General features: G+C 43.3%; 1 protein-coding gene across 1 annotated transcript; it reads right to left on the reverse strand.

Annotated features, from left to right (window-relative positions):
- Positions 1-1,066: 1,066 nt before the first annotated feature.
- On the reverse strand, positions 1,067-11,210 carry sv2bb (synaptic vesicle glycoprotein 2Bb; the record flags this gene model as incomplete). The annotated part of the gene is made up of 12 exons (XM_083667241.1): positions 1,067-1,250; positions 1,851-2,010; positions 2,652-2,852; positions 3,343-3,476; positions 3,893-4,057; positions 5,316-5,404; positions 5,534-5,647; positions 5,842-5,931; positions 6,181-6,314; positions 6,602-6,753; positions 7,447-7,627; positions 10,748-11,210. The coding sequence occupies 12 exons, from the start codon at positions 11,208-11,210 to the stop codon at positions 1,067-1,069; spliced, it is 2,067 nt and encodes a 688-aa protein (XP_083523367.1).
- Between the last annotated feature and the right edge of the window lie 3,331 nt (positions 11,211-14,541).

Consider the following 14,541-nt stretch of genomic DNA (forward strand, 5'->3'; position numbering starts at 1 on the left):
GGGGAACAAAACATGGAGGCTGAAACTGAAAACAATGACACTCACACAAACACACTGTGGGACCAATTTGCTGAATTAAGTCACAATCACAGAGTATGAAGTTGGGAGGCAAAGATTGGAAAGTACTGTACCAAGAGATGTGGCATTGGTTTGATCCCAGAGGCAATTTCAGCAGGGTTATACTCAGAGCTTTTCAGAAAGATAGATTATTACGGAATAGACCCAGATCTCTCCCAACTGGATACAAAACAGGGTTGGTTCTGTCAATTGCATTTCTATGTTACACCCTACTGAATAGACCACTGGTACAGTAACTGTATTACATCATGTGACCCTCCATCTAAAATGAAAGGTACTAAAGGTTAGGATAGGGGTGGTGGTGTGATCTAAACTCATAGATACAGTACAGAGGGAACAAAGACTTGTCCTTTCTACTTACTTTAAATACTGTTGGTTGACTGTAGCACAAGACAAGACTACATGAGAGGTCTGGCATGAATTGAGGCAGGGCCAAGAAACAGCAAAACAATATAACAACAGTACCTGAATTCCACAAAATATATTTTGATTGACCATAAACTGGAGCACTGGAGAGAAAGACCATAAAGCAGTTTCTGGTGACCAAAATCTGAATGGGGTTAACCTGTTATGTTTTGTTCAAATTGATTATTAAATTGATGGAGAGCAATGAATCCAAAATATATTTGTACCTCTCATTTGTTTCTCAGATATTCTGTGTCTGAGTGCCAGAGTATGATTTAGTGTGAACAATTCAGCACAGGGATGCTCAGTACACCAATAAGGAGCATTTAATTATTGCATTCAGATTAGTGAATGACTGAATCAGAGAATATTCCCTGTTGGGCGCCCAGGGTAATTTAGATATAGAGTAGATTAGCAGAATATTTAGGTTCTCTAATCATGTTTGTAGAACAACCTCCTGTCAACTCCTGTTGGTTTACAGCCTTACATCTTTGCATAACGCCTGTACCTGTCTCTCTCAGAGAAACACCACGCTAAAGGTCGCTCCTGGCTGTGACCTTTCACCTTTGGCCTTTGACCTTCCTCACAGAAGGACCTTCTCTCGGGTCTCGGGCAGTTTGAGGGCCAGCAGGCCTCCGCACAGCAGTGCTACGAAGGCGAGGAGGATTGGGACGACTTTGGTGATGCCAACGAAGGAGGCGAAGATGGAGCTGCCCAGAACAGCCGCCAGCTTACAGAGGGCATTCAAGACTCCAAACGCTGTCGCTCTATGGAAGGAGATAGGAAACATACTAGTTAAACACACCACTGAGAACAATCTTGACTCTTGAACTACAGTATGTGTGTTTACTACTGAAATAGAGGGACTCCAAATGCTGTGGCTCTATGGCAGGAGGTGGTAAGAAATAGAAATAAGGAAAAGACTCAGGTTTAATTTAAGTGTCTTTGGGTGCTTTATAGCCCAGGGTTAATCCAAATGACAATGAGTATGCTGATTATGCATTAAATTAATTTATTTTTCTCTTCAAGAGTGCAGTAGGTGGTAAGGAACACACATTTATATAGTTAATAGTTATATAGTTAATAGTTAATATAGTTAAAGTCAGTTTAATGTAGTGAATAACAGATGCTTCATTAAGTGGCTAAGACTATTACTGTCAAATTGCTTGTACTACTGATAATAGGACAATGATATATCATGATAATGGGCTGACATTGTCTTGTAGTAACCACCATATCAATAATCTTTTCCAACAGTCAAAATCTCATAAATTCAACAATTTATGTCTGATTTCCACATTCCAGAGTGAACACTGGGTCAAGTAAAGATTGTCTGACTCTGAGCTTGATGACTGTGTGTAGGCTACCTTTTGGAGGCAGGGTAGAGTTCCACCGTGATGACCTCAATGCCGTTCCATGCAGCAACACTGACACCACAGAAGAGGCATTGCCAGGCGATGATGGCCGCCTGACTGAAGGACAGGAACAGGAAGAAGGTGCAGCCAGCTGAGATGAGCATGGAGCCACCTGCGCGCACACACACACACACACACACACACACACACACACACACACACACACACACACACACACACACACACACACACACACACACACACACACACACACACACACACACACACACACACACACACACACACACAGGAGGACCAGATTGGATTCACAGTGGGAAAGGCTTATCTTGTCAGAGTGTATAGATTGAGATGGGAAGTGATGTGAGGCACCTGGTACATCCAGAATGTACTGAGTGAGATGGAGCAGTGAAATTATAGCAGGTAGAGTTCAATCAATTTACAGATAATATAATATATATGCCATTTAGCTGACACTTTTATCCAAAGCAACTCAACTGCAGTGAGTGCATACATTTCAGTATATATGGTCCCAGCAGGAATCAAACCCACAACCTAAGCATTGTTACCGCCATGCTCTACCAACTGAGCCACAGAGGACCATGATACTGGATTTATATTTTTGTTTTGCACAGCATGTCATAATGAGATGGAGCTTTTAGATTATAGGATTAATTCATTGAATTCGCTAGGAGGCTAGTGTTCAATCAATTGCACATACAGTAGTGGATTTTCACACAGTCAGTCCTACATACTTCCATTCCCTCCCACAGTCCAAATGTGGCTATTACTCACCTATAATTCTGACCCTGCCTATCTTCTCCATGAACAGAGCAGATATGATGTTCCCCGGTAAGACGGCCAGACTGCCCAGGAAGCTGACGAGGTAAATGAGCACGTCGTTCTCGTCGTCAAGGTCCAGGTGGCAGCCTTTCTTGTTCTGGATAAACGAGGTGTTCTCCATCCTACAGTCAATGAACTTCTCCTCCCATAGGTCTGGATGTCACAATAGACATGATATACATACATCTGGTGAAGTGTGTTCCAAACACTTCTAGCTCAATTCCAGCTATAGCACATCAGATTCATATCAATGTCAATTTATCATCAAGCCTTTGGTTAGTTGAATCAGGTGAGTTAGGGGGAAAGAGCAAACAAAGAGAAAAACACAGTACAAAGGCTGTGGGTACCAGAGGATCGAATTGGGAAACACTGGTTTATAGTTACAGTAATATCATTTATGAATTTGCAATTTAGTCACTGGTCAATATGCACTACTGTTTACAGTGAAACATAGCCATTGATGATGTGAATAATCCATTTTAGATTTTTCATTATGTTTCATTCATATTGAGCAGGACCCGGGCATTGCAAAAATGTCCCTTTCTGTTTAACCACTTGTTTTTGGAGGGTTTCCAAAGGAAGAAGGGTAAACGTGTGTAAGAATGTGATGCATTGGACCTGGCGGCTCAAATGGCTTCCCCACCTGTGTTATAGAAGACGGTGGATCGGATGGTGCAGTTCTCAAAGATTGTTTCTGTGGACCTGATGTCCTCAAAGTAACAACCTTCAAATAGTGAATCCTCAAACTTTACTGACTTCATCTCTATCTTGATGAACCTGGGAATGGAACACAAAAGGTATGATTCCTGATGTCTCACCTACTGTAACTGGCACAGCTAGTCATCAGGTAACTAGTAATTAACCCATTACTGCACATATCTTAAGGTCATGCCATAGCAACAGCCAGTGCTGTCGATTTCCACAATGGTCTGTATTATTTTGAAATAAACAAATATATGTCATACTTGTATACTGTAGAATGATATGCTTAAATGTACAAAGTGAGATGTGTACTGTAAAGTGCATTGAACTGAATGTAGATAAAGTTTGATTGATTGATTGATTGATTGATTGACTGAGTGAGATATCAACACAAATGAAAATGAAATGATTGTTGTACTGCAGCTAATATTGCTACAAACTAATATTACGTACAACTGGTCATAACAGATGATGAATGATGTTTGACCTACTTGTCATTTATGTACTCTCCCTCCCTGTGAATTTGGTTCTCCAGAGAGAAGTTGAAGTGGAACCGTTCGACTTTCTCTCTGTGGAAAACCTTGACCTTTGACTCATACTCCTCGTACTGCAGGTGCTTGATCATGTCAGGGAACCACACAGACAGGCCGTAGTAACTGGAATAGAACATCAACAGAGTAAGTGACTTCTGGAAAGAGAACATTCACAGACAATGCATTACAGCTGGCACTCTGCAATGAGAGACTTTAGACTTCTCTGCTAGTCAGGACCTTATATGTGTGTCTTTGTTTCTTTAATTGCTTTTTTGCCATGTAGCGTTGTAGCTAACTACTGTCACTAATCACCAAAAAAAAAGAGTCACATGGAAAATAAAAAGGAATTTCATTATTATTCCAGCCCTAGGACTTCAAAATACCCGACCACCCCCATGTTTCCACTTGGTTGCACCTCACTCTCTCTCCTGACCGAATAGTCTTGTGATTTAACTCAGTTGTGCGCCTTCTTCTGTAACACAAACTGTTGGACCAGGACCAAAATGTCACAGAAACACTGTGGCCATACTTAAGCACATTTATGAAACTAACCAAGTTAATACACTTTCCACAGCAAAGACGTGGAAAACAAACTTAAGAACACATATCACAGTGAGTTTGTTTGCTAGCTAGCTGCAGTACAGTAGATGTTTCATAGCTATCCGGTAGCCATATGTTTGACTCTGGCTAGTCTAGCAAGCTTGCTATCTTAACTAGCTAAATATCAGCGTCATATAGACTCATATGGCAAATGTTAGCTAATGGAATAAGGGATCTTGCAAGATTTGGATGAGAGTTGGTAGTCCTAGATTATCTATAATGCCTAAATGGATATTACAGCCAATCAAACAGCTCGATCAGAGGGCTCGACATTACAGCCAATCAGGGGGTTCAATTTTACAGCCAATCAGAGGGCTGGATATTACAGCCAATCAGAGGACTGGATATCACAGCCAATCAGAGGGCTAGATATTACAGCCAATCAGAGGGCTGAATATCTCCTATCAGAGGACCAGCCTCAGCCTGGCTGACTGATACACACGGTGGTAATAACAGAACACAATCGGGAGGTTGCTGGTTTGATCCCCACCCTAGGAGGGAGCTGGATGTGAGCTGGCAACTGGAAGGTTACTGGTGTCATATCTAAGGCTCCTACCACTGCCGTTGTGCCCTTGAGCAAGGCACTTAACCCCTAACTGCTCCAGTGGTGCTGAATACGGCTGCCCTATGCCCAGAGCTCTGTTCTCCCTTAGGGGTGTGGTGTGTGTTGTCTTGGGAGGGGTGTGCACATGTCAAATTCCTACAATAGATGAGAGTTGATTGCATGGCCAAATAAAGAGTCTTCTTCTTCTTCTTCATTTCAGTCATAATGTATATTTACCTGAAGGCCATCGTGAACCAGATGATAGCCATGAACAGAGTGCTCAGTCTCAGCTCAGCACCAAAGAGGGAGGCAACATTCTTCAGAATCTGCAATGAAGAGCATGTTAGTGTTTTTGTTAGTTTCTTTCTAGAGTTTTTCCTGGCTAGGTCCTGTGATAAGAAAAATCTCCTAGCCCTACATGTACTATGTTTGTTTAAGGAGGGTTAATGTCCTACCAGCTTGATCAGAGTGACGGTGCGGACAGCCCATCGTTGGACAGCTGTGCCCGTGGAGCTCTGTATCTCTATGAACTCGTCCTCCTGGGTCTTTGGTGCCTTGATGTGGGTGACCTGAGAAGATGGAAACAATTTCATATTCGCTGATTGATTAATTAATTAATTAATTGAGTGAGTGAGTGAATGAGTGGGTGAATGATTTCATTTGAAATACATATAAAGCTATGTGATGAGGGAGATGATATCACACTGATGATTTCTGTATTGCTTCAACATTTAATTGTCTCCTGTGTATTTTATCTACTCACGGTAAAGACTTTCTCCGGCTGACCCTTGGCCCTCCAGTTAGTGTCATGGACCTGCTTCAGGATCATCCACGCCTCGTCATGCTTGGCATTCTGACAGAGATACACACATACAGTATGCCACAACCTCAACACTGTCTTGGATTTCTCCTTGTGTACGGATATGGATCTACTGTCCTTTGAACAACAGAAAATACATCACCGAAACCAGTCTGGATTTAAATGAAAATATTGTGTGTTTATTAACACCTGATCCACACAATGCTCTCAACCCACAAAGCCTTTAAAGTGGTTCAACTGTTCAGCAGTTAACCCTCTTCACCAGCAGTAACCAGTTCTTACCTCCAGGAGGAAGCGTGGACTCTCAGGCATGAACATGAGGCCCACCAGGGAGGCGATGGCAGGCATGGCACAGACCAGCACAAACACCCTCCAGCTGTGGAACTGGAACTCTGTGCCCATACTGAAGCCCCAGCCTAGAATACACAACCATAACAGAGATATTATTAACTTTATAAGGATACACAGCCACAGCAGAGATTACTTCTTATTTTGAACCTTTATTATACTGAATCGTATCTCCAATCAATAGTGTATTAGTTAATTCATTAAGATATACTCAGTATAGTTACAGAACAACCAATACAAGGACTGCTGCACTGTGGTAGCACATTGCTTATGTCAGCAAGAAAATGAATCATGATATTGATTATAGGACCCAAGAGTCAGGGTTTCCCCCTGTGTTCTCTGTAGGTAGGCATACCGTAGCGTGGGATGATGCCCCAGGCAGTGAAGGAGGCGTAGATTCCTCCCACCATCCAGAACATACACAGCCAACTGAGGTGCTCCCCTCTCTTGTCCATCTGGAGGAACTCTGAGAAGTAGGAGTACACAATGGGGACGGAGCCTCCGATCCTGAGGGAGAGAGATACAGCGGGTTACAGATAACACATCTCTGAGAAGAATTAGTACAAAGTACAGACAATTGGTAAAGAGCCTGATTCTGAGGGACAAACAGGACAGGATGGAAAAGTAAATGTAAGGGACAGAACATACAATTCTGAGGGAAAAACTGTTACTATTTACTGATTAAAATACCCAGAGTTTTACCGAAATATCGATGATACACAGTAGAAAGCAAGTACCTGAATTCTCATAATAATCTGAGGTGGTTATATTTTGGATATATTTTTTTGCTTCCACAAACGCAGCCTGTACAGTAGACTGGGGGTATACTGTTGCAACAGTAGTTTTGACCTCGTTCTCAAGTCAGGATGCATACAGTACAGTACTGCTTCCATCCCTGTGGACCTATGCTATTCTTAGAGAATACAATACTGTGTTGTAGGAAGAAAGCAGCAGTGAATGTGCTGACCTGAGTGGAATGAGAAGCTATCAGTGCTATCTTCCTTCAGTAACTACTTCTATGCAACATTTCTCAAGTTGCTTTTCATCCCTTTTTGTCAATTCACTCTTGGTGTGTGTGTGTGTGTGTGTGTGTGTGTGTGTGTGTGTGTGTGTGTGTGTGTGTGTGTGTGTCTGTGTAAACTGTATGTGTATTTGTGTGTGTGTGTGTGTGTGTGTGTGCGTGTGTACCCTCTCCCTTACCCTATGCCAGAGAAGAGCCTGAAGAAGAGGAAGAATCCATATCCCTGTGCGAAGGAGGAGAGGAAGGCGAACACACAGTTGATGGCGAGGGCGATGATCAGAACCTTCCTGCGGCCCACCTTGTCTGCCATGCCTCCCCATAGGAACGCCCCAACCATCATCCCCAGGAACACTATCAAACCTGCAGGAGAGAAAGAGAGGGAAGACACAGTCAGAGGCCTGCACAGAGATTATTCACTGGCAGAAATGATTTGATGATTTCTCTATGGCTTTGGAGAGTGTGAATAAATGAATGAAGAGAAAGACATATTCCACAAACACGTATGTCTGGGTAACAAGGTGTGAATATGTGGATCAGAGACCAAATGTTTGTGTGTTGTGCTTTAGGAGGGAATATACCCTCCATCTTTCAATGACGTAACACAGATAGTGTTCTTCTTACATTTCAGCTTGATTCATTGCAACAAGAACCTCAGTGGCAGAACATGAACCTTGACATATTGGGAGTTTTAAAGATCTCCACCAGGGGGTACACTTGCCCATCTATCCTAAAGAGACAGTCAGTTGAGAGATGTCATAAGGACACCATTGATAAATACCTCAGTGTTTATGCTCTGATCATCATAATGGGATATAAGTTTCTAAAGTCAAGTTTTGCCCCAAGCTGTTATCTCTAATAGCCTTGAATGGGCTTTTGTGTCATTATGTCATAATGCTTTTAGTGCTTTTACCTGGCAGTGGGGTTTCTTCCAAGAACAAGAATGAGCGTCAACCTTTGTCTACCTCTCATAGCTCAGCAAGAACATATTTATTTATAGACCATAATGAATACATGTAGGGTATAATCTTTTTGTTCAAGAAAATGGCTGGAACTCAACAGAATCCTATAACTCCCAGAAAGTACAGCATGTTAGGGTAGTAGGATCTTTGTCCTGACAGGTTCACATTGGGCTGATAGTGTAAAATGAAGCATTTGACCTGAGGAAGATAAATAGGGGTCGCTCTTCCCCATAGTTAGCCACCAATGAGATTTACAGAGACAGTTACAGTAGATATGTGTGTTGTTATGATTATGTTTGGATAAAGCCTATTCATTTGTGGGACTCTACTCAGATAAGGTATGATTCACATACTGCATGAACAACCTGTATGTCTGCAGATGAGGTTTCTTCTTTGAAGCACTTTTATATACACTATGTACATGAAGCCTCTCTCAGCCCTCTTGCAGTCTAACAACCCAACACCAGAGCTAATACCACAATGTAAACATTCTTAAATAGGTGAATCTTAAAATAGGGGAATCTTCTGTAAATAGGTGAATCTATTGCCAGCAGCCTGCGCTTAATGCTGAGGGCTGGTGTCCCTCTCTGGTGCATGATGGCACTGCAGATGGCGCTGCCACAGGGGGTCTGGGTGCTAACTGGTGTGAATTTGGAAAGGGGCGGACATCCCGTGGATGTCTAAGCATATGGAGATGAGGAAACACACACACACACGCGCGCACACACACACACGCGCGCACACACACACACACACACACACACACACACACACACACACACACACACACTCACACACACACACACACACACTCACACACACACACACACACTCACACTCACACTCACACTTCCACCCACCCCATAGGAGAGTGGCACTGACGACACTCTGCTTTCAGATTGGACGGCTCAAATCCATTGAGTTAGATTGCCGCGAAGTCGTGATCACAGTTTAGACACAGTGTGAATCAAAGGCAGGGCAGTTCTGGATTAGAGGCTCATTGGGAGTTAAGTGTCATGACTATTGTTAGAAAGACAACTCATACTCTCTTGAGAGAGACCAATGTGTATACTGTAAATCTGAGAAAATACTAATGCCATGTCCTTTTGCAGGAGATGCGGAGTGGCTGCCTATTAGTTCCTTGACCACAACCTACCTAGCTAGAGGGATTATAGTGAACAAGTTGCTACTGAAGGCTGTGTCAGGGTTAGGCATGCAGGGCCAAAGGAGGGGAAGTTAAACAACAGCAGGGCAGCAGGCTGCTGCTGTATCCTGTAGGCAAGGTCAGTACAGAGACTATTGATCTCCTTCACAGCCAGGCAGTCAGCTGCTGACTCAGAACAGTTCATACAGACTGGTGGGTGGGGGAGGGTGGGGGAGGGTGGGGGAGGGAGGGGGAGGCAGGGGGTGTGGCAGAGGGGGAGAGAGAAAAAGTGCCCTCTCATCTCAGATATTTTTTTCTGGGGGGAGAGGCAGAGGGAGAAGGTGAAGCAGAGGGAGGCAAGGAGAGGGGGAGTGAGGGATGCACGGGGGAGGTGGCCAGAGGGAGAGGGAAAGGGGGAGGCAGGGGAGAGTGAAAAAGTGCCCTCTCATCTGAGATATTCTCCTGGACAGCCTCCTCCCACAGACTCAAGAGTGAAGGACTTGCAGTGTCTGACACTGAGTTATGCCTACCCTCGAATATCACAACAAAGTGTTTCACTCCTCAAAGACGTAAAACCTCCTTCTCTCAAGTTTGATTAATCACTGTCAGTTTACTCATAGGTGTAAGTGAATCTTTTTCAAGCGTCTGAACATTTTGAAGTTTGTGCAGTGTCATTCTATATTAAAGCTGAGAGAGGAACAGTTCATTTATTTTGAGAACTTCTCTCACTGTTCAGAAGATATGCATACGTAGCGGTGTGTTGTTGCTTGTGGAACTGAGTTATTATGACATTATGGTTTGAGGATGGAAAGTGCTGGTGAGCATATTGTAGACCTAGGGTGAGATGTGGCCAGGCTGTCTGGGAGCCACAGAGTACTGCATGGTCTCAATCAGTGTGATTGGTCTCATGCCGCAGACCTGCAACTGGTGCCAAAACTCATGTGTTATATTCCCTAAGAGGGAAAATCCAGTCATCAATTTCCCACCTGCTTCACTAAGCAGAAATATATTGACGTAAAGTAGGGCATGAAAAGCAACCACATTCATCTGGGTATCGACTGTGCCATTAGCTAATTTGAGAACATTTCTCATTTACAAGGCAATGCTCTTACAGTAAGCACCTGCAGGCTAGTATTGACCCCAACTCATCATACATCCAGCTATACAACCATCCACAGTTTGTCTCTACAGAGGCAATTAACTGCTGTTGATTTATATCAGCCTATAGATTTGTTTGATTATGGGGTATTAAGTGTTTCAGTTCAACCATCCTTTAGAATCAACATGTTTATTATCTACCTGGGATGGAGCAAGGCCTTTAAACTATTTGTGACATGATTTATTGATTGATTGATTGATTGATCAGTTCTGACTTACCCAGAGTGCCTTTCTCAGCGTGGGACAAGCACATGTCCTTTTCTGCGCTGGGCAGGACGAACCCTACGACGAAACACTCCACCCCATCTGCCATCAGCGCCAGCCCCAGCACTATGAACAAGTTCCACTGGAACCTTCCGTGCCCACAGTCCTCCATGATGTCCTCGTACTGCTCCGCCAGCTCCTCCAGCTCTGACGCTGCTCCCTGTGCCGCCCTAGTCTTGGCCCGCGCTGCCCGTTGGGCAGCCTTCACCTCGTCAGGGTGGGGGATGCCCTGGTACTCCCCCTCGTACATCTGGTCCTCGACATCATGGCCCTCCGTGGCATCGCTGGCCGCGTCCTCCTCCTGGGGTGGGTAATCGCCCTGGTAACCGTACCCGTCCTGGCCCTCGCCCTCTCCGTAGGTGCCGTAGCTGTCCCCCCCTCCTTGGTGGTACATGTTGTTTTGGTACGGGTCAGCCATCTTTCTCTCGTGTGCTAAAGCCAATGAAGCAGTGTAGCAGTTGTGTATATCCTAGAGCTGTAGCTGACTAGATCGGCATAATCCTGGACCCCTGGGTCTGGTGCTCCGCTCTGCTGTGTATGTGTGTTCTGGTGCTCCAGGTGCTATGTTGTGCAGTAGCTGTCTGTTCTTGCAGTTGTGCAAAGAAGCTGCTGGTCAGGTTCTCTTCTCCACAGTACCTGGGCTGAGTTATGAGACTGGTTGGCTGCTGACAGTAGACTATCTCTCCCTGGTCAATCCTTCACAAGGCCTCATGCTGAACCTGAAACAGAAAGATCTATTAGTGATGTCATCCAGGCTTCTTATGATTGGTACTAGCCTTAGGCTAAAGGATTGATGTATGGAGTCATAAACTCCGTGACCATTGGATTCACAACTCACTTGTATGGCATGGAGATTACAACAGTCTTATGGTATAGTGTACTAGTGAGGCTTATATATCACTCTTATTTCTGTCTAGGAAATTAATCACTTATGTATTCTTGCAGTTGCTTTATAAATTATTCATATGCTTTAAATGGGTGAAAACTTAAGCCTTTGTATTCATATAGATTATTCTGCTGTCATTTTGAAGTCACTGTTTGTCGAGTGTATTGTGTGAATGATAATTCTCTTTTATTACATTTGAGATTAAGCAGTTTTATGTCTTTGACAAGTGGTATAATGAGATCAGGAGGAGCAGAACAATTCCGCTCACTAATCCATCAGATAATAGTGTTCTTTCCATCTTCAAGATGTAACACACACACGCACACACTCACGCCCGCACACCCGCCCGCCCGCCCGCCCGCCCGCACGCACGCACGCACGCACGCACATACCAAGAGTCTGGTAATGCTGCAAATGAGATTTGTCTCCTTTGTGGAAACATGATTGTAGAAGACGTGCTAACCTTGTGAATATCTTCATTTTAATGACTCTTTCCCAAGGGACACTGCCAGGTAAAGAACCTTGCTCCTGGATTAATAACAATGAATAATGAGCTTGAGAACCATGCAGCAGGTTCCTATGTAACTCTCCTGTGATGACTGTGATTGATCTTTGTCTTCTTCTCTGACATCTCATTAACACTCCACTTCCACAGCCTCATCCTTATTCACACCCAGCCTTTAGCCAGGCCCCAGCAGACTCCTCCACAGAATTACAGTAGCCGACTAAGCACACATTGTTGAAACCCTTGCTACAGTAGCCCAACCAAGCATTAAACACCATCCTCATTCACACCCAGTGATACAGACAGACTCCTCCATAGAACTACAGCAGTCCAACCCAATCCAACCCAGCCAAGAACATAACCCATCCTCACAACAGCAACCCAATCAAGGATTCTACAAAAACAAAACCCTAATTTACTACAGCAACTCCAACAAAGTCCTCATTATAGCAGCGTAAACAAGGACTCGCAGAGACCACACCCTCCCTAAGCCTGGCCCCAGATCAGGGCCAATTGCATAAACATAGACCTAGACTTCACTTCACTTGTTCTGAAGTACTACTTACCTCGGAAAAGTAAGACACTGAAGAGAAAAAATAAACATGACCGCCGATAAGTGAATTAGTGTTAGCAATTAAACGTTTTGTAATTATGCAACTACAACGAAAGATGTAACATATTAGGTTAGCTAGCTATTGTTTTCCGAAATGAAATGACGAAATGAGCCTCAGATTTAGATTTAGAAAGGCAAACATACTAGCCAATCAGGCAAATTTGCTAGCTTGCCAGCTATTTGTGCCCTATCTAGCTAATCTAGCTTCCAAGGTTGCCAATAATCAAACTAAGCATATTTTCATGGATATATTTAATTTTGTCTTTTGTTTATGTCCCTTACATACCCAACTAAATTTCAATCTAAAGCAAATATGAATGTTTATTTTTGAATTACTAGTCAGCTGTTAGCATGGCAAAATAGGTCTTAGACCAAATATAGCCTGGGGTTAGGTTAGTCTAACTTTTTGGACAAAAGTTAACTCAGTCTTAATGTTTATGCAACTGACTAACTGAAATTAGACTTGTATTACAGCTGAAATTGACTCGTCTAAGCCTAAGCCCATAGACCGTTGTTGGAGGACTTGGCTAAATCCCATACAGACATGGGCCCTGGCTAGCCCTGCTGCAATACAAAGAGGAAATGGATGGCAAATTGAATGAGAACAGGCATCGTTGCAGAGGGGTTGTAAACCAATACCTGTGATAGATTGCAGGGTTGTCATTGATGGCACACTCAACATGAAGAGGGCTCTAGCAGAAGACTGTGCATAAGTCATTATGATGAGGTTGGCTAGGGTCATTAGCAATGCACAGGCTGAACCACTCCAACCCCCCCAAGGCATGTTGCTCCCAGTAAATCCAGAAGAAGATAGTTTGTCTGAGTAAAATCAATTTGGAGTCAATTTCACAGCAGCTGTTGCCTCCTCTTTAATTCTATGGCTCGGATGTATATATTTTATCTATCTGGGTTTTATGTAAAGACTCCGGTTCTGGCAATTCTCTGTGGTCTGCATATTGTTCAGAATCTACAACAATAACTGTAACTTTCATTGATAATCTAAATAATAATACAAGCTTATACATGATTTATGAATGGTTCTAAATCCTACTTTGTAATACTTAGAAATGCATGTGTTTATAAAAGCTTGAGAATGTAGGGCATTGAAACTGCAGTCATCTATTTCCTTTTATAAAGTGTGAATGCAACACTTCAATGCTGAAATCCTTGCACCTCTCTCTCTCCCTCTTTCCTGCTGCACCTGCAACATCTCTTCCTTGTTGGTTGACTCAGACAAGTGAAGGTCATAGTCTCCATATGGACTTAGGGTGGGAATCACTTTCAGCATGGCTGCCAGGTACACATGATACCTTGTTCTCTGGCCGCCCACAGAGACAATCGGCTCCGCACTGATACGAAATAATGTGGGGGCGAGAAAGAGAGAAATGAATCAGAGAGCAGCGCTGTAAGTAAAAGTAACCTATACTCTGGTGTACAACTACATACGGTTTACTGATGAGTAATGGTTGATCTGACTACTGCACAAAGAGTGCACGGTAAATGTGTCCTATACTCTGCATATTAAATATCAATCTTTGTTTCCATGCAGTCTGAATACACTGTTATGTATTCACAAAGGAGTTTCATCTATCAACCATGACATTTTTTAAGCATGGACAAAAGACTTTGATTTGATCATGCTTTTCGGATACAGTTTGTGGAATTTTTGGAGGGTAAAGCACTTTAGGCCCTGATCCTGTCTTGTTTTGTTGAGATATTTCTCTCTTCTGTTTTAGTTGGATGCA

This window comes from Argentina silus, assembly GCF_951799395.1.
Source record: "Argentina silus genome assembly, chromosome: 3".
Classification (NCBI taxonomy): Eukaryota; Metazoa; Chordata; class Actinopteri; order Argentiniformes; family Argentinidae; genus Argentina; species Argentina silus.